Below are 20,132 nucleotides of genomic sequence, written 5' to 3'. Positions count from 1 at the left end.
ATAAACTCATAAATCTGTTCATATTGATGGCTTAGCTTATAACTGTTACATAAAGCATTAGTAAATTATTATCTAACCATTAATGAAGCGATTAGTTACAACTTATAAACCATTTATAAAGATCAACTTATTAGAAAGTGGCATTCAATGCTGTTTGTTTAAAATTTTCATTTAAAATTTTTGAAATTTACCTCACATACCAGCAACCTCCTGTATTTTCTGTATTTCTATATTTTTACCCACACACGTAAAGATCGTATAACCCTTTAGAAAGACAAAAAAGCCAATCAAAATAAATAAACATTTACAAATACTAAACAAAATTTCTTTAGATGCCAGGTTACTTAGGAAACATTAAGTGACTTAAGACTATTTTTGATCAGTCACTTTATGCAGAATCTCCATTTAGATTTATATAATTGTATCACTTTACTGCTTGTTTGTGTTTAAGAGTTTTTTTAAACGGGTGCCTTTTTCCTTACCATTGTTGTTTTTTTTCTCCCGTCAATTTTGCATGTTAGTATATGTATGTTGTACTTGTAGTTGTTTGATCAATGTATATGAATGTATTTCAAGGTTGCAAATTGGTAAAAATTTGAACATTTTACTTTATATTTACTTAATATTTTTTCTTGTTCAAGACAATAATGATACGTTTTAACATATTCAGCATTTATTGACATGCCTTGTGTGCAATTTGTATTTCTGCTACTTGTCCCTAAAGTGCCGACGGTTCGTTGTCTCCATTGTTGTTGCTGCCTGTCTGTCTTATTTAGTCATTTAGGTGTTTTGTTATTGATACTGTTGGAACTGTAAGACCAAAGTTGCTCAGATGTGGAATCTGGGTAAATCTGGGCACTCTTATGCAATCAAGTTTTTCTGTTTGAACGCTTCAAGTAAAAATGACTGAATTCAAAAAGCACTCTTTTCTGTCTTTTTTCACCCTTAAAAAGTGATTATTATTTATTGGGTTGCAGAGGTGAAAAGAGTTTCAATCTCTTACTCTTGGGCAAGAATTAGAATAAAAAGCGAGAGCTCAGACGAGTTGATGGTGGCTAAAATGATTCTTTTCTGTTCCCAGCAGGGGGAGGCAGACACCAAACAGCTGATTACCACCTCTTCAACATCATATGAAGACCAGTTAGTCATTTAACTTACTTGTGCAAATGTAATATTCTATATTGATGTCTAATGAATGCAGTATTCCTCACACAATAATTTCTGTGAATACCCCATACTATGACTTTTTTACTCTTTTTTTCAACATACTATTCTATGACTCTTTTTTTCGACATACTATACTATGAGTTTTTGTTCAACATATTATACTGAATTTTTTCGACGTACTGTACTATGAACTTTTTTCTGACATGCTATACTATGACTTTTTCTCGCCATACTAAACTATGATATTTTTTCGACATACTATGCAATGTTTTTTTTTTATTCTTTTTTTGACATACTATACTATGATTTTTTATGACATACTATAATTTGTTTTTTCGACATACTATACTATGACTCTTTTTTTCGACATACTATACTATGAGTTTTTGTTCAACATATTATACTGAATATTTGTTTTCTTTTTTAAACCAAAATGATCTTTATTCTATTGTATTGATATCAGTTGTGAAACAGAAAATGTTCCCATATATTCAGAACATCCCCCTTGGTGCTCTGTGTCATCTATAACATCTCTCCTAATTCATTGTTTATGGAGCAGTTCCACACTTTATACTTGATGACATCTGAATTTTGATTTTAGCACTGTAGTTTTGGGATTTGGGAGAGGGTTGATCATGCTCACTGATATGTGGACTGTCTTAGACCATAGAAATAATATGTATGAATTTTGAAAATGGGCGTCGTTCCCCTTTAAGCTCAGTGTTTTGTTTTTACAGCCAACAACTTATGTTGCCATAAAAAAAACAATGCTGCTTTAATTTAAAAATGAACCACTAAACACCTTTATTTGTTTACCCACTCAGTGCTTTCTGGTGGAAATTATGAGGAGTGGAAATATTTACAAACGACTCATTGAACCAGTATCTTCAACAGGTTACACCGTTTTATTGACCAAAACATTTAAATTGTCTGAGATGATTGCAGCCACTGCTTCTCCAACGCCAGCTGCAACGCCTGCTCCAACGCTGGCCGCAACTGCATTGGCAGCTGCTGTCAGACCACCTGCACCTACAGCAAGATTACACAGGTTTTATATCAGGATATGGAGCTACAGAGAAGCTGAGAAAACCTAAGAAACCCTCAAGCTAAAATAGTAAGTAAAACAGTAACATTATTTTAGCCTTCACAGTAGTGTCATTATATTCTACCTAAACAGTGCATTGTAAACCCAAAGCAACACATCTCTATTATGGCAATGTGAAATTACCATTAAGATACAACAGTTAAAACTACAAGATTAAAGTTAATTTTAAAAATCAAGTAATGGTGTTTACCTAATGCCTGCAAAACTGCCACTGTACTTCCTGCTGCTACTGCTCCTCCGTTAGCAACTGCAGCACTCGACATCATGCCAGCAGCAATGGAGCTTGCTGCTATTCCAGCTGAGGTGAAACCTATGGCCCCCAGAACAAAAGGAGCCCCGACCACCCCAGCTACTGCACATGGACATGAACACAGCAGAGGAAACTTTGTTGTTAATGATAGTGTGCTAATTTGTCAGGCCACTTTAAAATCATTTTAGCATGTAAATGGCTTTTCTACATCAATGTCTATAAAAAATAAATGGGAAAAATAAACACAGGTGATCCATAAAGGCTGTACAAAGTCTTACCTGCGCCTCCTCCCAAAGTGGCCAACGTCCCTGAAACAGAAGATGAAAACTGAAATCAATATTTAGTTTATCTGCCTTAGTCAAAAACATTTACTATGGTTACTATATTTTATTTTATAAGAAAAGCATATACTGTAAGTAAAAGTATCAGCACTTTCAAAGAGATGTATAGCTAGTATTGTCAAAGGAACAGTGATACTCACAATAATCCATCTCTTGCTGTAGTCTGTACAGATGAGTCTTGACTGTTGCTGTAGTGTGTATCAATGAGTCTTGAACTGGGCTGGGTTTTACATGCTGAGGGTTAGTTAGGTATCATTTCTTGAGCAATGAAACCGTTCAAATCTGAACAGAAGATTCCATCAAAGATTCCATTTAATCCAAATACCATGGCTAGAACACAAGAAGAAAAACAAAAGACAGACAAGCTAAACCAGTTTAGTTGTGACCCATGATGCACTTGTAGGAGGAAACCACGAACTCTACAGAGAGCTTTATTTATCCCCGAAGGGCAATTCAGTTTCTGCAGTCCACCGAGACATATACACACATTCAAACTGCACAATCATCAATGACAGAGGGAACACAGTAGGTGGCATATGGGGAGGTGCAGATCAATAAAAGTACAAGATTAAAAATATTCGCAATAAAAACAATAAATACAAGGATAATAACAAGACGAGATAAAAGAATAAAGGAATAAATAAATAATTAGAATAGAATAAAGTGCCAAGAGTATTTGCACATTGCAAATTACATTCCAAGAATGTACCTAATGCAAACACGGACAGCCATTATGTGGTTAGTGCAAAATAACTGTACATTCAAAGTAAATAAAACATTTTTGTTGTCGTTCATTCAAGATAGCGCCGTCCTGAAGGCAGTAGTGTGAACTCACTGGACAGGATTTGGTTGTGATTAATAATGTTTTTGGCCTTCTGGAGAACACGTTTCTCCCAGAGAGAGTTTAAGTTGCTCTGCTGGGCTCCGATGATTTTGGAGCAGACTTTCACAATGTTATTTAGGATATTCCTGTCCTTCATAGACAAACCGTTAAACCAGCAAATAAATGAAAAGGTTAAAAGGCTCTCAATATATGACAAGTAGACAGTACACAGGATAGATCTACACATGCCAAAGGAGTTGATTTTCCTCAGCAAATGAATTCTCTGTTGGCTTCGTTTAACAATTGACTCAGTGTTTACATGGAACTTGAGATGAGAGTCAAACACTGTGCCCAGGTACTTATAAGAGTCCTCGATGTCAACATCCTCGCCATGAATTCTACTATGAGTGGGATTAATCTTGTTTTTTTCTAAAGTCAATCACAAGTTCCTTAGTTTTTGAGACATTGAGATCAAGGAAATTTTTGTCACACCACTCGACAAAGGCAGGAAGAGTGCAGCCATGATCTGACTCTGCTCCTTCAAATCTGCATTCAGGACAAACTTTCATCTTTAAGTCGCAGAAGACATGAATGTTTTGTCCCTGGAGGTCGTGGTGGCTCTTATCAAGATCAAAGTAATAAGTAAAGTACAATATTAAGTATTTATGCTCAAGAGATCATAATAGTGTTATTCCAGCGTTAAATTATAACATTGAAACATATTTCAGAAGAAGATGTCCTCAGGGTGGAAAATACATTAGAAAAGGATCACTGTTGCCTTCAAACAGACCTCCTCTGATCATGTACAATTAAAAGAACACCAGGTACTTACTGCTGATGCAGATCACGCTGTAGATTAGTTTGTTTATCAGGATAAAATGTCTTCACCATTTATATTCATGTATACCAACAATTTATTGCTATAAAAAAGGGGGAATTTAATGAAATCTGCTCTGTGATGGCGATGGGTTCACCTGAGATGTATTTTGATACAGAGACTATTATTGAGTCTTAAACACACTGTGGGCCTGTACACTGGCAGAGTGAGGAGTGGACTATGTTGGTGAACACTGGTGCATATTGAGCTGGGCTGATCTTGTCCAAGCCAGCAGCCTTCCTCTTTTTCAGTCTCTCTCACCTCATCCTCCTGGATGTGGAGTGGAGGGGGTGGGGGACATGTTAGAGATGAGAGCAGTAAACAGGGCATTGCCTGTCAGGGAGGTCAGTGTCAGTCTATGGGAGATGAGGGCTTCTTGCAATTTCTTATTATTTGGAGTTTATTCCAGATGGTCTGGTGTCATTAGATGCAGTTTGTTGTTCCAGGTTAGTTAGGTTGCTTTCCTGATTGCAGACCTCAGTGTATATTTTGTTCTTATGTGTCATTCTGTCTCCAGTGATGAAAGCAAAGCTATTTTTCTTGTGTGTGAGTTATGTCTATATATTTTTTTCAACATACTATACTATGACTTTTTTTTTACTCTTTTTTCAACATACTTTACTATGACTGTTTTTTGACATGCTATAATATGTTTTTTTTTTTTCGATATTCTATACTATGACGTTTTTTTCAACATACTATACTATGATTTTTTTTGACATACTATACTATGACATTTTTTTATACACTAAACTATGACTTTTTTTTCTCTTTTTTCAACATACTATACTTTGACCTTTTTTGACAAACTGAATTTTTTCGACATACTGTACTATGACTTTTTTTTATTCTTTTTGCGACATACTATACTATGACGTTTTTTCAACATACTATACTATGACGTTTCTTTGGACATACTATACTATGACTTTTTTTTGACATACTATACTATGACTTCTTTTTACTCTTTTTTTCAACATACTTTACTAAGACTGTTTTTTGACATGCTATAATATGTTTTTTTTCGACATACTATACTATAATTTATGTTAAACATTTTTTGACATACCATACTATGATTCTTTTACTTTTTATGACATATTATACAATTATTTTTTTTTTGCCTTTTTTGACATACTATACTATGACCTTTTTTCAACATACTATACTATGACGTTTCTTTCGACATACCATATTATGACCTTTTTTGCCTTTTTGATATACTATAATATGTTCCTTTTTTTACTTTTTTCGACATACTATACAATGATTTTTTATTCGATATACAATACTATGACTTTTTACACTTACTATTCTATGACTTATTTTTTTTTAACTTTTTTTGACATATTATATCAATATTCTGTTACCGTAAAGCCCATATTTCACACATGAATTGTTTTCAGAAACACCTTTAATGTACTGTTTAGCTGTAAAATGAGAAAGTGTGTGACCCAGCAGCCATGTTGAGATCATCTGAGGAAATGGCAATCACAGACCACCAGCCGGAGCACAATATTTCATTTTACAGCTAAACAGTACACTACAAGATGTTTCTGACACCATTTGAGGAGAGAAATAGACATTACAGTAACAGAATATTAATTAATATTTGTTCAGCGCTCCCTAGTTTAATCGTTTGATTTGAGTTTGCGAGTGATTGACAGCTTCTTCCATTGAATGAACAGCCAATAGGAACGCTCTTTGTCTGAAATTACCTGTGATTGGCGAAAGTCAAGTCCCAAAGAGATTTGGGAGAGGGTTGTTCATGTTCACTGATATGTGGACTGTCTTAGACCATAGAAATAACATGTATGAATTTTGAAAATGGGCATAGTTCCCCTTTAAGCTCAGTGTTTTGTTTTTACAGCCGACAACTTATGTTGCCATAAAAAAAAACAATGCTATTTTAATTTAAAAATTAACCACTAAACACCTTTATTCGTTTACTCACTCAGTCCTTTCTGGTGGAAATTATGAGTGGAAATATTTACAAACGACTCACTGAACCAGTATCTTTAACAGGTTACACCGATTTATTGAACAAAACATTTAAGTTGTCTGAGATAACAAAAAGTGATGTTTAGTAAATGTCTGATGTAATTTACAATTGCGTCCTTCATTGGCAAAAGTAAAAAATGAAAAAGAAAATCGTAAATGTATCTTCATGATTTTCAGATGATGATTGCAGCCACTGCTCCTCCAACGCCTGCTCCAGCGCCGGCCACAGCTGCATTGGCAGCTGCTGTCAGACCACCTGCACCTACAGCAAGATTACACAGGTTTTATATCAGGATATGGAGCTACAGAGAAGCTGAGAAAACCTTGTCCTCAAGCTAAAAGAGTAAGTAAAACAGTAACATTATTTTAGCCTTCACAGTAGTGTCATTATATTCTACCTAAACAGTGCATTGTAAACCCAAAGCAACACATCTCTATTATGGCAATGTGAAATTACCATTAAGATACAACAGTTACAACTACAAGATTAAAGTTAATTTTAAAAATCAAGTTTATGGTGTTTACCTAATGCCTGCAAAACTGCCACTGTACTTCCTGCTGCCACTGCTCCTCCATTAGCAACTGCAGCACTCGACATCATGCCAGCAGCAACGGAGCCTGCTGCTATTCCAGCTGAGGTGAAACCTATGGCCCCCAGAACAAAAGGAGCCCCGATCACCCCAGCTACTGCACATGGACATGAACACAGCAGAGGAAACTTTGTTGTTAATGATAGTGTGCTAATTTGTCAGGCCACTTTAAAATAATTTAGCATGTAAATGGCTTTTCTACATCAATGTCTATAAAAAATAAATGGGAAAAATAAAAACAGGTGATCAATAAAGGCTGTACAAAGTCTTACCTGCACCTCCTCCCACAGCGGCCCACGTCACTGAAACAGAAGATGAAAACTGAAATCAACATTTACAGTTTATCTGCCTTAATCAAAAACATTTACTACGGTTACTATATTTTTTGTTTTATAAGAAAAGCATATACTGTAAGTAAAAGTATCAGCACTTTCAAAGAAATGTATAGCTAGTATTGTCAAAGGAACAGTGATACTCACAGAGCCCCATGTCTGGCTGTAGTGTGTACTGATGAGTGTTGAACCGGGCTGGGTTTTATATACTGAGGGTTAGGTATCATTTCTTGAGAAATGAAACTGTTCAAATCTGAACAGAAGAGGGCGACAAAGATTTCATTTAACCCAAATACCACGGCTATATTTGGAACACCAGAAGAAAAACAAAAGACAGACAAGCTAAACCAGTTTAGTTGTGACTGCTCCTTCAAATCTGCATTCAGGACAAACTTTCATCTTTATTGCTATAAAAAAGGGGGAATTTAATGAAATCTGCTCTGTGATGGTGATGGATTCACCTGAGATGGATTTTGGTACAGGGACTATTACTGAGCCTTAAACACACTGTGGGCCTGTACACTGGCAGAGTGAGGAGTGGACTATGTTGGTGAACACTGGTGTATATTGAGCTGGGCTGATCTTGTCCAAGCCAGCAGCCTTCCTCTTTTTCAGTCTCTCTCACCTCATCCTCCTGGATGTGGAGTGGAGGGGGTGGAGGACATGTTAGGGATGAGAGCAGTAAACAGGGCATTGTCTGTCAGGGAGGTCAGTGTCAGTCTATGGGAGATGAGGGCTTCTTGCAATTCTTTATAATTTGGAGTTTATTCCAGATGGTCTGGTGTCATTAGATGCAGCTTGTTGTTCCAGGTTAGTTAGGTTGCTTTCCTGATTGCAGACCTCAGTGTATATTTTGCTCTTCTGTGTCATTCTATGTCTCCAGTGATGAAAGCAAAGTTATTTTTCTTGTGTGTGAGTTATGTCTTTTGTGAACCAGGGTTTGAACCAGGGCTGTTCACACATGCACTAAATATTATCACAGTAATTGGAATCAGCCTCACAGGGTTTTACGCTGGCTCAGGGCTTAACAGTTTTTTTGTTTTATCTCGGAGGAATTTAATTTTAATCTCTTTATGTAAAAGAACATAAAGAGATTAACCAACATTTCTGTAAATGCAGCAGTGTTTTGACTTTTTGTTTTTTAGGGAAATGTCAGCAGAACTATTGGATTTAAAGCCATGACATTTGGCAAAGATATTGCAGTGGCTTTGTTAAACCCTTAACCTTTCCTCTAGTGCATCATCAGGTCATTTAATTTGTCCAATACATTGGTTTATGACCAAACACCTGCAAAACTAATGACATTTCCATTAGCCTCAGCTGTTTGTATTTAGTGCTATATAGCTAATTCTAGCATGCTATCATGCTAAACTGAAATGGTGAATATGGTAAACATTATACTTGGAAATATATATATATATTCCACCTAAACACTGCATTGTAAACCCAAAGCTACAAATCTCTATTATGACCGTGTGAAATTACCATTAAGATACAACAGTTACAACTACAAGATTAAAGTTAATTTTAAAAATCAAGTAATGGTGTTTACCTAATGCCTGCAAAACTGCCACTAGACCTCCTGCTACCACTGCTCCTCTAGCACCTCCAATGCCAGCAGGAAAGGGGCCTGCTGCTATTCCATCTGAGGGGAAACCTATGGCCCCCAGACCAAAAGGAGCCCCGACCACCCCAGCTATTGCACATGGACATGAACACAGCAGAGGAAACGTTGTTGTTAATGATAGTGTGCTAATTTGTCAGGCCACTTTAAAATAATTTAGCATGTAAATGGCTTTTCTACATCAATGTCTATAAAAAATAAAGAAAAACAAAAGACAGACAAGCTAAACCAACTCCTCAGGCATGCCCTGCGTCTTGCTCGTGCCAGGGTCAAAATGTGCACACACACAGGTTTCGAAATACAGTAAACAGAAAGTTAAACAACACATTAAACAAACAGTCTGACTGATTTCTTCATAACCACAATTTAAGTCAATAAAGACTAAATGTGGATGTTTCGCTCACCAGTTGTTGTCCCTGCTCAGCCTGCTGTAGTGTAACATTAGTCTGTTGTTTTATTCAACGATACTGAACAGAATAATACAAACAGGTAGAAAAAAGTAAGATGTGAGAGGAGCACAGGATGCTCTTTACTCTCTTGGTCCTAATTGTGCTTTAATGCACCAGGTTTTGTAGGCCTACTTTCTCTAATTTTTTTCTATTGAGCTAGATTTTAAAAAAACAACAACAAACAAACATGCAAACGGAGCGGATCAAAACGAGGCTTCTTACTGAAATATTGCAGTGACGGCTCATAGTTTCCATAGTTGTCTCTTTGCGCTGTGTGTTCGTGTTTTATTTTAACTATTAGTGAGGTGGCTGTTATATTTGTTGACAGGTTGCTCGTAATAAAGTTTCACTAGTGAACGCTTCGCATAAAATGGCGAGCGTCAGTGCTTCTGCTGAAAGTGTCAGTAATCAAGTTAATATTTTCATTTACATCCAGGACAACTGACCCGGTTCACTCGGCTCATTTTATCTAAACTAATCAGCTCAGCGTCGGCGTTAGGGGCGGGCCATGGGGATCCAGGCCCGTCCAGAAAGGTCACTGTGCCCCCTCAGCTGAATTCTCTCCTGACAAAAAACTAAACTGAAATAACAGCTAAGCTATAAGTAAAATTAAGTCATTCAGTTTGGTAATGGAAGGACTTAACACTGCAATGCAAAATAAAGCACAAGACAGTGATAGTTTTGAATTTAGGAAACAACTAGGACATGTATTTGGGCTTAAGCCAGTTAGGACCCTCCAATAGAAAACAATGTAATCAATTGATTACATTGTTTTCTATTGGAGGGTCCTAACTGGCTGCGAGCAACATGGTGCTGCACTGCAACACGGTGCTGCACAGCGCAGCATGACGTTTTGTCTGAACTTCTATCGGATACACGGTTCCTATTTTTTCCTGTCACTCATATTGAGAGGAACGGCTGATTAGTTTAGATAAAATGAGCCGAGAAAACCGGGTCAGTTGTCCTGGATGTAAATAGAATATTAACTTGATTACTGACACTTTCAGCAGAAGCATTGACGCCTGCAGTTATATGTAATAAAGTTCACTAGTGAAACTTTATTACGAGCTACCTGTCAAAAAATATAACAGCCACCTCACTAATGGTTCAAATAAAACTGAAACACACAGCGCAAAGATGCAACTATGGAAACTCTGGGAAATATGAGCCGTCACTGCAATATTTCAGTAAGAAGCCTCGTTTTGATCCGCTCCGTTTGCATGTTTTTTTTTTTTTTGTTTTTTTTTTAATCTAGCTCAATAGAAAAAAATTAGAGAAAGTAGGCCTACAAATCTGGTGCATTAAAGCACAATTAGGACCAAGAGAGTAAAGAGCATCCTGTCTTCTCTCACATCTTACTTTTTCTACCTGTTTGGATTATTCTGTTCAGTATTGTGGAATAAAACAACAGACTAATGTTACACTACAGCAGCCTGAGCAGGGACAACAACTGGTGAGTGAAACATCCACATTTAGTCTTTATTAACTTAAATTATAGTTATGAAGAAATCAGTCAGACTGTTAGATTAATGTGTTGTTCAACTTTCTGTTTACTGGATCTCGGCACACGTGTGTGTGCACATTTTGACCTTGGCACGAGCAAGACGCAGGGCGTGCCTGAGGAGTTATCTGTAGCCTCCAGTGCCTCCTCATTTCACTATAAATACCATTTAAGGTGGCAGCTGGCTGGAGAAGGTCACTAGATAACAACCTACTTGCTCTTGGCTATATCGTATGTTATTTCCAGTAAATATCAAAAATAAAACGTGTGTTTTCTGATAAAAAAAAAAAAGTACGAACGTAGGAAGATAACAAGTAGGCCTACTACTAACCCATCTTTGAGGTGGTTACGTCTTCAGCTCCAGTCTGATCTGGAGCTCACAGCTGATATGTTCCTGGTTTGTTTACATGATGTAACAGAAGTGCAGATTTAACAGATTCAGTGGACAGAGAGCGTCAGATGCGCAATGCAGCGCGATAGTCGGACGCTCGCATCCAGTTAGGACACGGTGTTAGTTTATAACCTGTTTTTCTGGACATTTAGCATGTGTATGCGTGCGTGCGCGCCTGTGCACATAAGTGGCAGTATGTATACGCCTCTCTGTCAGTTTCTTTCTTTCATGAAACATGATAATGTTAAAGATACACTTAATAAAGGCTATATGAGGTGAAAAAAATCCCCCCACCCTGTCAAAGCTGATTGCCCGTCCGCCCCTAACACTCTGGCGCCGACCCTGAATCAGCCGTTCCTCTCAATGGGAGTGACAAGAAAAAATAGGAACAAGGTGTCCGACAGAAGTTCAGACAAAACGTTGCGCCGTGTTGCTCGCGGCCAGTTAGGACACTCCAATAAAAAAACAATGTAATCAAGCCCAAATACATGTCCTAGTTGTTTCCTAAATGCAAAACTATCACTGTTTTGTGCTTTATTTTGCATTGCAATGTTTAGTCCTTCCATTACCAAACTGTATGACTTAATTTTACTTATAGCCTAGCTGTTATTTCAGTTTAGCTTTTTTGTCAGAAGAGAATTCAGCTGAGGGGGCACAGTGACCTTTTTGGACGGGCCTGGACCCCTAAGGCCCGCCCCTAACGCTGCATGTACATCGCTGTGGTGTTAATGCACAGGCTGAGCGGAGTTATTAAAAAAAAAATCCCGAATCCGGATCATGATCCAGATTGCCACCAAAATCTAATGGATTGTTCATTGTGCCACACCTCACCCCTCCAAAAAATGTCATTCAAATCCATCGCGGACTTTTGGAGTATTCCTCCAAACGGACAAACCAACAAACAAAGGTAAAAGGTAAAGAGGTAACAATTAGAAATGCTTCTCTGACACTATAATAAGTCCCATGCCACACCCATGTGAATGACATGTGCAATCAGAAATGGAATGAAAATGACTCTCCAACATCACGTTGTGTTGACTCCCCTGTAAAGACATGTGAGCCTGTTACCTTAAAGCACCACTAAATACCACAGTCTTAAACTGGGCTGGGTTTTATATACTGAGGGTTAGTTAGGTATCATTTCTTCATAAATGAATCTGTTCGAATCTGAACAGAAGAGGGTGTCACAGATTCCATTTAACCCAAATACCCAAAGTAATTAACATTTCTGAGATGGTAAGTCATGACCATGTTGGGAACACGAGGAAAAACAAAAGACAGAAACATTTAGTTGTGACTGCTCCTTCAGACCTGCATTCAGGACAAACTTTCATCTTTAAGTCACAGAAGACATGAATGTTTTGGCCCTGGAGGTCGTGGTGGCTCTTATCAAGATCAAAGTAATAAGTAAAGATACAATATTAAGTATTTATACTCAAGAGATCATAATAGTGTTATTCCAGCAGGCAGGACCTGCATCTACAGCGGGTAAAATAAGTATTGAACACGTCACCATTTTTCTCAGTAAATATATTTCCAAAGGTGCTACTGACATGAAATTTTCACCAGATGTTGGTAACAACCCAAGTAATCTATACATACAAAAACAAAACAAATAAGTTCAGAAATTAAGTTATGTGTAATAATGTGAAATGACACAGGGAAAAAGTATTGAACACGCTTACTAATATTTATTTAATACTTTGTACAAAAGCCTTTGTTGGTAACGACAGCTTCAAGACGCCTCCTGTATGGAGAAACTAGTCGTATGCATTGCTCCGGTGGGATTTTGGCCCATTCTTCCACACAAACAGTCTTCAAATCTTGAAGGTTCCGTGGGCCTCTTCTATGAACTCTGATCTTCAGTTCTTTCCATAGATTTTCAATTGGATTCAAGTTAGGTGATTGGCTTGGCCATTGTAGCAGCTTCATTTTCTTTCTCTGAAACCAATGGAGAGTTTCCTTGGCTGTGTGTTTGGGATCATTGTCTTGCTGAAATGTCCACCCTCTTTTCATCTTCATCATCCTGGTAGATGGCAGCAGTTTTTTATCAAGAATGTCTCTGTACATTTTTCCATTCATCCTTCCTTCAATTATGTGAAGTTTGCCAGTACCGTATGCTGAAAAGCAGCCCCACACCATGATGTTCCCACCTCCAAACTTCACTGTTGGTATGGTGTTTTTAAGGTGATGTGCAATGCCATTTGTCCTCCAAACATGGTGTATTATGGCATCCACAGAGTTCAATTTTGCTCTCATCTGACCAGACTATATTCTCCCAGTATTTCACAGGCTTGTCCAAATGTTGTGCAGCAAACTTTAAATGAGCTTCAACATGCTTTTTCTTCAGCAACGGAGTCTTGCGTGGTGAGCGTGCATTCAGGCCATGGCGGTTGCATTACTTATTGATTTCTTTGAAACAATTGTACCTGCTAATTACAGGTCTTTCTGAAGCTCTCTACAAGTGGTCCTTGGCTCTTGGACAACTCTTCTGATAATTATTTTCACTCCTCTGTCAGAAATCTTGCGAGGAGCACCTGGTTGTGGCCAGTTTATGGTGAAATGATTTCTTCCAGATTATGGCCCCAACAGTGCTTACTGGAACATTCAGAAGTTTAGAAATAAACTTAACCAATGTCATCAGTATGTTTTGCAACAATAAGGTTGCGAAGGTCTTGAGAGAGCTCTTTCTCTTTTACCCATCATGAGATGTTTCTTGTGTGACACCTTGGTAATGAGACACCTTTTTATAGGCCATCAGTTGGGACTGAACCAGCTGATATTAATTTGCACTGACAAGGGGCTGGATTGCTTTCTAATTACTGGTAGATTTCAGCTGTTGTCTTGGCTTTCCATGCCTTTTTGCACCTCTCTTTCTTCATGTGTTCAATACTTTTTCCCTGTGTCATTTCACATTATTACACATACCTTAATTTCGGAACTTATTTGTTTTGGTTTCTTTGTATGTATAAATTACTTGGGTTGTTACCAACATCTGGTGAAAATTGAATGTATGTCAATAGCACCTTTGGAAATATATTTACTGAGAAAAATGGTGACATGTTTAATACTTATTTTACCCACTGTACTTTGAGGATACGTCTTGACTGTTTATATTCATGTACATCAACAGTTTGTGAAAAAAAGGGAGAATTTAATGAAATCTGCAACTTAAATCAAAGCATTTCCTAATTTTTCCTCAGATGACACATTGAACTTTCACAGGTTACACAGATTTATTGCACAAACATTTTCAGTTGTCTGAAATCACAGAAGTGCTGTTTAGCAAATGAACTGATGTAATTTGCAATTGCCTCCTTAATTTGGCAGAAGTAAGAATATTGTAAATGCATCTTGTTCTTTCAAGATTTTCAGCGGAAGAAGCTAGTCAGCCATCCCACTGTTGCTCCGGTGCCTGCCACAACTCCAGTGGCAATTCCTGACAGACCAGCTGCACCTACAGCAAAATACACAGGTTTTATATCAGAGTATGGAGCTACAGAGAAGCTGAGAAAGTCTTGTTCTCAAGCTAAAGGAGTAAATGAAACAGTGGCACTATTGTCATCACAGTGTAGTAGTATCATTCAACTGTAGCCTACCTGAACACTTTATTTTGTTGAATACTGCACTAATTATCCACATAAACTTATTAATCTATATTATGACAATGCTACATTACTGTTGTTTCAGTTCCAGGTTTGCAATAGTTAGTTAGTTATTTTATTGACACAAAAAGATTTGGGTCCAAACAATATACAAAACAAAGATAAAAGATATAATATACACAATAAACCCATTAGTAGAAATAAAGAAATATTAAAAGGTAATACAATTACCCTCACAAAATCAGTCAGTCAGAAGACACTTGTTGGTGCTCCAATAACACAAGGCAAGCATGTAACATAACTATAATTCTTTTATCAGTGTCCACAAAGAGTGAGCTCAATTCAGTGGATTCATGTCCACGTTGCTCAGGTGGTGTACGACTCCACCTCCCCATTTCTACTCGCAGTCTGTGTGATGACAACCGCAACCATGTTAAGGTTATTCTCAAATGGTCTTCAATATATGATACATTACTGGTGTAAAGTGGATGAACAGATATAATGGGTTGATGGCTCGGTAGGTTTTGTATCTTGTTCCCTCTTTAGATTGTAATTCCTTAATCGTCTCCCTACTGTCACTCTCAATATGATTTTGTTTCTCCATACACTTTTGGGATTTTGTTTTTGCACTTTGAAAAGACATTAAAACCGCACATTATTCCCCTTTTAATATTGTTCTAGCAATCTAGCAGTGTCACCATTAAGATACAACAGTTAAAATCACTATGACATATCTAGTCATGGTGTTTACCTGCTGCCTGCAGAGTAGCCACCAGACCACCAGCTGCCACTCCTCCTCCGTTAGCAACTGCAGTAACCGACATCATCTTAGCACCAAGAGAGCCTGCTGCTATTCCACCTGAGCCGAAACCTGCTGCTCCCAGAGCAGCTGGGGCCAGGACCACAGCACCTACTGCACATGGACAACAACATAGTTATTTATAATGTGTGCTATTTGTTTGGCCACTTTGAGATGGATCATGCATGATATAAGATTAGCATGTAAATGGATTGTCTACATTAATGTCAGTGGGGAAAGTAAACACAGGTGATCAATAAAGGCTGTACAAAGTCTTACCTGCACCTCCTACAATGGCGGCGACGGTCTCTGAAACACAACATGAAAATCAAAATCAACATTTACAGTTCATCTGGCTTAATCAAGAACATTTGCTATGGTTACTATCATTAATACATGTTTATAAGGAAAGCAGAAGTATCAGTTCTTTCGAAGAAATGCATTATCAAAGGAACAGTGGTACTCACTAATAGGAACCATGTCTTTCACTGGTCTGACGAACTGTTCTGACCTTTGGTCTCTTGAGAAACTGGGTTAATAGAATCTGAACAAAGGAGGCGCCAGACAGTCACTTCTTCCTCTACTGAACCTAAAAGGTGTGTAATCGAAAAAAGTAAATGAAACTCAATTAATTAACATGTATTTAAGGATACGCTGTTGTTTTATTATTAATACTGCTCCAAAAACGTGCCGTGAACACACCTTAGGAGCTAAGAACAAAACTAAATAAAATATTACCATTTGTTTTTTTTTACAAGCTCTAGTAGGTTACACAATTAAATTTTTTCTTATATATTGAATTAGAAAAAAAAAAATACATTTAATTGAATTAATAAAAAAACAGGAAGTGAAACTCAATTAGTTAACATGTATTAAGGATACACTGTTGCTTTATTAAAGCGTAATTGTTTCAATTCAATTAAATTTTTTTCTTATATATTTAATTAGAAAAAAAAATTGAATTGAATTAATAAAAAAACAGGAAGTGAAACTCAATTAATTAACATGTATTTAAGGAACGCTGTTGCTTTATTAAAGTGTAATTAATTCAATTCAATTCAATTTTTTTCTTATATATTGAATTAGAAAATAAATAAATTGAATTGAATTAATAAAAAAACAGGATGTGAAACTCAATTAATTAACATGTATTTAAGGAACGATGTCGCTTTATTAAAGCGTAATTGATTCAATTTGTTCTTATATATTGAATTAGAAAAAAACAACAACAATTGAATTGAATTAATAAAAAAAATAGAAAGTCAAACTCAATTAATTAACATGTATCTAAGGATACGCTGTTGCTTTATTCCAGTGTGCCTAGAAGCACAAGGCAAAGCCTTGTGCAAAGCACACTGGTCTATAATCCGACGCGTTTATTTTCTTAATATTCTGACTTCTTCCGCCTAAAACTTCTTCCGCTACTCCTCCCGCAGCATTGCCAGCACATGTACAATAAATACATCAAAACGTGCGGAATGATTGGGAATCGTGTGCTATGACCTGACTAAGAGATTCGCGCAGCGATTTCCAAAAAAATCACGTGATAGCGCGATTATTTGCTCCATAGGAATGTATTGAAAATCGACGTGAAGAGTGCTCAAAAACACTCCTCTTTGGGGCCATACAGAGTCGCCATACTTTAACATAGAAACATTATTAAAAGTTTAAACGGGTCACAAGCCTTGGGACTTTATTTGGCCAAATGGACATTTTTTGATAGCTGCATGGTTTTCATGAAATCGCAGTTTACGTTTTGTGAAATTTTCAGACCGTTTCAGATTTTATAATGGGTGTGTATTGCGTGGGTCGTTAAGGGCTAGAGCACGTGACATCATCGCTAGAGTGCGGAAAAGCTTTGAAATCTTTTGAAAATGTTCCGAACAAATTGCTTTGTAGCCCACAATTGTCACTCTTCATAGATAATTTGTTCATCAAATTGTAGGAAATTTTGTGCCGGTCGCAGTCATGTAGCTATGGAATCAGTCGGACTTTCACATTTGGCGACACATGCCTGAACGTGAGAGCAACTCCAGGATACGCTCCATAGGCGCCCATATTAAATTTCACAGAATTTTTTGGATCAGAGAAAAAAATTACTACTTTTCAAAACTGCCGCCGAGGTCACATTTTTGACACTACAGACCCAAATGTCGCACCATTTGTTCATCAGAGACTCCTAACTGGTCTCATGAACAATCTAAGCGATAGGAGTCACGGTTTCTGTCGTAGAAGCACTTTTATGACATGTACGTCTCTGGTTAACTCCTATTATAAACTGCCCCACTGCAGCAGTGGCCAATCACCACGGCAACTTCAGATTGCTGCTAGACAGCTGATTCACATTAGCCAATCAGAGCAGGCTGACTAACAAACACACACACACTACAGTGATGACCTCACTATGGACCAGACAGTCTGAATCTGCCCCCCCCCCCTCCACACACACACACACCACCCCTAGCCCCACCCATCCCCCCAGCACCAGGCACACTGGTCAAAATTTCTTGCGAAATTTTATATTTAATAATACTGTTACAAAAACGTGCAGTGAACACACCATAGGAGCTAAGAAGAAAACTAAATAAAATATTATTTATTATTAAAATATATATATTTTTTACAAGCTCTGGTAGGTTACTACAGGTACGTGTAATTAACTTAAAATGAAATGATTAGTCACCTTTTTAACTGCAATCAACATAAAAACATCCAAATTTAAGCATGATTTTCCACATATACTGTAGCTATAGAAAACACAGTTCCACAGTGACGTAAAGCATCCCTTCAGATTGATGTTAGATGTAGCAGAGCAGAGGAATAGTAAAATAACTGTTTGTTATTATGACGCAGTTAAATTATTGCGCACTGATGAAAACAACATAGCATCCTTGTTGGCTTAAATTAAACACACACACTAAGCAAAACTACACAAATACATTCAATCACAATAGGAAACGAAAGGTTAACAAACAAACATTGTGACATTTAGTATCAGAGAGGTGGTAAATAAACAAAAAGACGAAACCCACCTTATTTTGGAGGAGACAGATTCCGGGTTCTGGGTGCGTCTTTTTTCTCTTTCCGGCATTGCACTTTCAAAATAAAAGCACTGGCCTTTACAATGTAACTAACAGGACACAAATATTGAATGAATGAAAGACTTTATTTAGAACGTAAAAATAAATAAAAACAGATACAAAATAATAACAAACAAAACAAGAGCAATAGTGTCCGAAAAGGAGTAGGTAGAAGTAAAACGTATATTTCCCTATACCCCTTTCTCACTTCTCCTCTAATAACTCATATATCATAGAATGATAATATAAAATAATATATAAACTATCCCAGATTGATTTACATCCCAAATTAAATATATGAACAGCATCCCAAGTTTATTTACAACCCACATGTCCATCCTGAGTTAAAAAGTAGATATAAACCAACCCTTAACGCAACCCTTATCACAACTCTTCCTCAACCATATACCTCCCAAAAATATATTTTTTGTATAGCTTTTTAAAGTGATTTATATTTGTGCTCCGCTTCAACCCGTCACCTAACCCATACCACAAATCCATCCCACAGACTGAAATACACATACTCTTCTTTGTTGTACGAACACAATGCTTTTTAAAATTTAATTTTCCTCTTAAATTATAACCTCTCTCCCTGTCACAAAACATTTTTTGAGTATTGCCCGGAAGTGAATTATGTCTTGCTATGAACATAATTATTGCGGTTTTAAATTTGACCAAATCCATGAATTTCATTGCATGTGACTTTAAAAACAGTGTGTTCCCTATATCCAACATTATTTACTTATTATATTTAGAAAAAGCCTACGAAATGAACGAGCAAAAAAACAACAGATTATGTAATTATGATGGACAGTACCGGGGGTTATTTATATAAGTCATGACTACTATTTGAACTTTTCTATTACTTTTTATTTTATTTTAACAAAAATATACTGCAGACCTGAAGCTATTTTGAAGATAAAATGTCTTTACAGTTGATTGCAATAAAAGTGGAGAACTGAAAGAAAACTTCAATTTTGACTCAAGATATGAGTCAAGGCATATCTAATGGCCAATTACATCATTCTTTGTGTCTCCATCTTCTCATTTAAATGATGAATGACTCTAAACTCTGTGAAAACACCTTGATGTAATACTAAACCCTTATCAAAGACAGGCAGTATTGTCCTGTTATATGAAAGATATCAGTGTGGCAGCAAAGTATGCTCAGTTTAAAGTCTCTTTATGTTGTATTTG

The 20,132-nt window shown here is 36.9% G+C and overlaps 3 protein-coding genes across 4 annotated transcripts; all 3 read right to left on the bottom strand.

Annotated features, from left to right (window-relative positions):
- Positions 1–2,051: 2,051 nt before the first annotated feature.
- LOC119474914 (interferon alpha-inducible protein 27-like protein 2A) lies at positions 2,052–3,091 on the bottom strand. The gene is made up of 4 exons (XM_037747270.1): positions 3,004–3,091; positions 2,801–2,830; positions 2,463–2,624; positions 2,052–2,196 (listed from the first exon to the last, which is right to left on the bottom strand). Exons 1-4 carry the CDS (start codon positions 3,011–3,013, stop codon positions 2,063–2,065), a joined length of 336 nt encoding a protein of 111 aa, XP_037603198.1. The 5' UTR covers positions 3,014–3,091; the 3' UTR covers positions 2,052–2,062.
- A 3,485-nt stretch (positions 3,092–6,576) lies between these two features.
- LOC119474916 (interferon alpha-inducible protein 27-like protein 2A) lies at positions 6,577–18,987 on the bottom strand. Of its 2 annotated transcripts, none has more exons than XM_037747272.1 (6): positions 18,888–18,987; positions 16,323–16,444; positions 16,135–16,164; positions 15,808–15,969; positions 14,805–14,908; positions 6,577–6,726 (listed from the first exon to the last, which is right to left on the bottom strand). In XM_037747272.1, the coding sequence occupies exons 2-5, from the start codon at positions 16,333–16,335 to the stop codon at positions 14,823–14,825; spliced, it is 291 nt and encodes a 96-aa protein (XP_037603200.1). In that variant the 5' UTR covers positions 16,336–16,444; positions 18,888–18,987; the 3' UTR covers positions 6,577–6,726; positions 14,805–14,822. The 2 variants fall into 2 exon arrangements, with proteins under 2 accessions (XP_037603200.1, XP_037603201.1); XM_037747273.1 differs by lacking the exon at positions 18,888–18,987 and adding an exon at positions 18,039–18,149.
- On the bottom strand, positions 6,581–11,410 carry LOC119474915 (interferon alpha-inducible protein 27-like protein 2A). The gene is made up of 5 exons (XM_037747271.1): positions 11,392–11,410; positions 7,634–7,681; positions 7,427–7,456; positions 7,090–7,251; positions 6,581–6,826 (listed from the first exon to the last, which is right to left on the bottom strand). Exons 1-5 carry the CDS (start codon positions 11,393–11,395, stop codon positions 6,738–6,740), a joined length of 333 nt encoding a protein of 110 aa, XP_037603199.1. The 5' UTR covers positions 11,396–11,410; the 3' UTR covers positions 6,581–6,737.
- Positions 18,988–20,132: the final 1,145 nt, after the last annotated feature.

The sequence above is a fragment of the Sebastes umbrosus genome, chromosome 16 (genome assembly GCF_015220745.1).
Source record: "Sebastes umbrosus isolate fSebUmb1 chromosome 16, fSebUmb1.pri, whole genome shotgun sequence".
NCBI lineage: Eukaryota > Metazoa > Chordata > Actinopteri > Perciformes > Sebastidae > Sebastes > Sebastes umbrosus.
The sequence above is the reverse complement of the archived record's forward strand: the minus strand, read 5'-3'. Positions and strand labels throughout refer to the sequence as shown.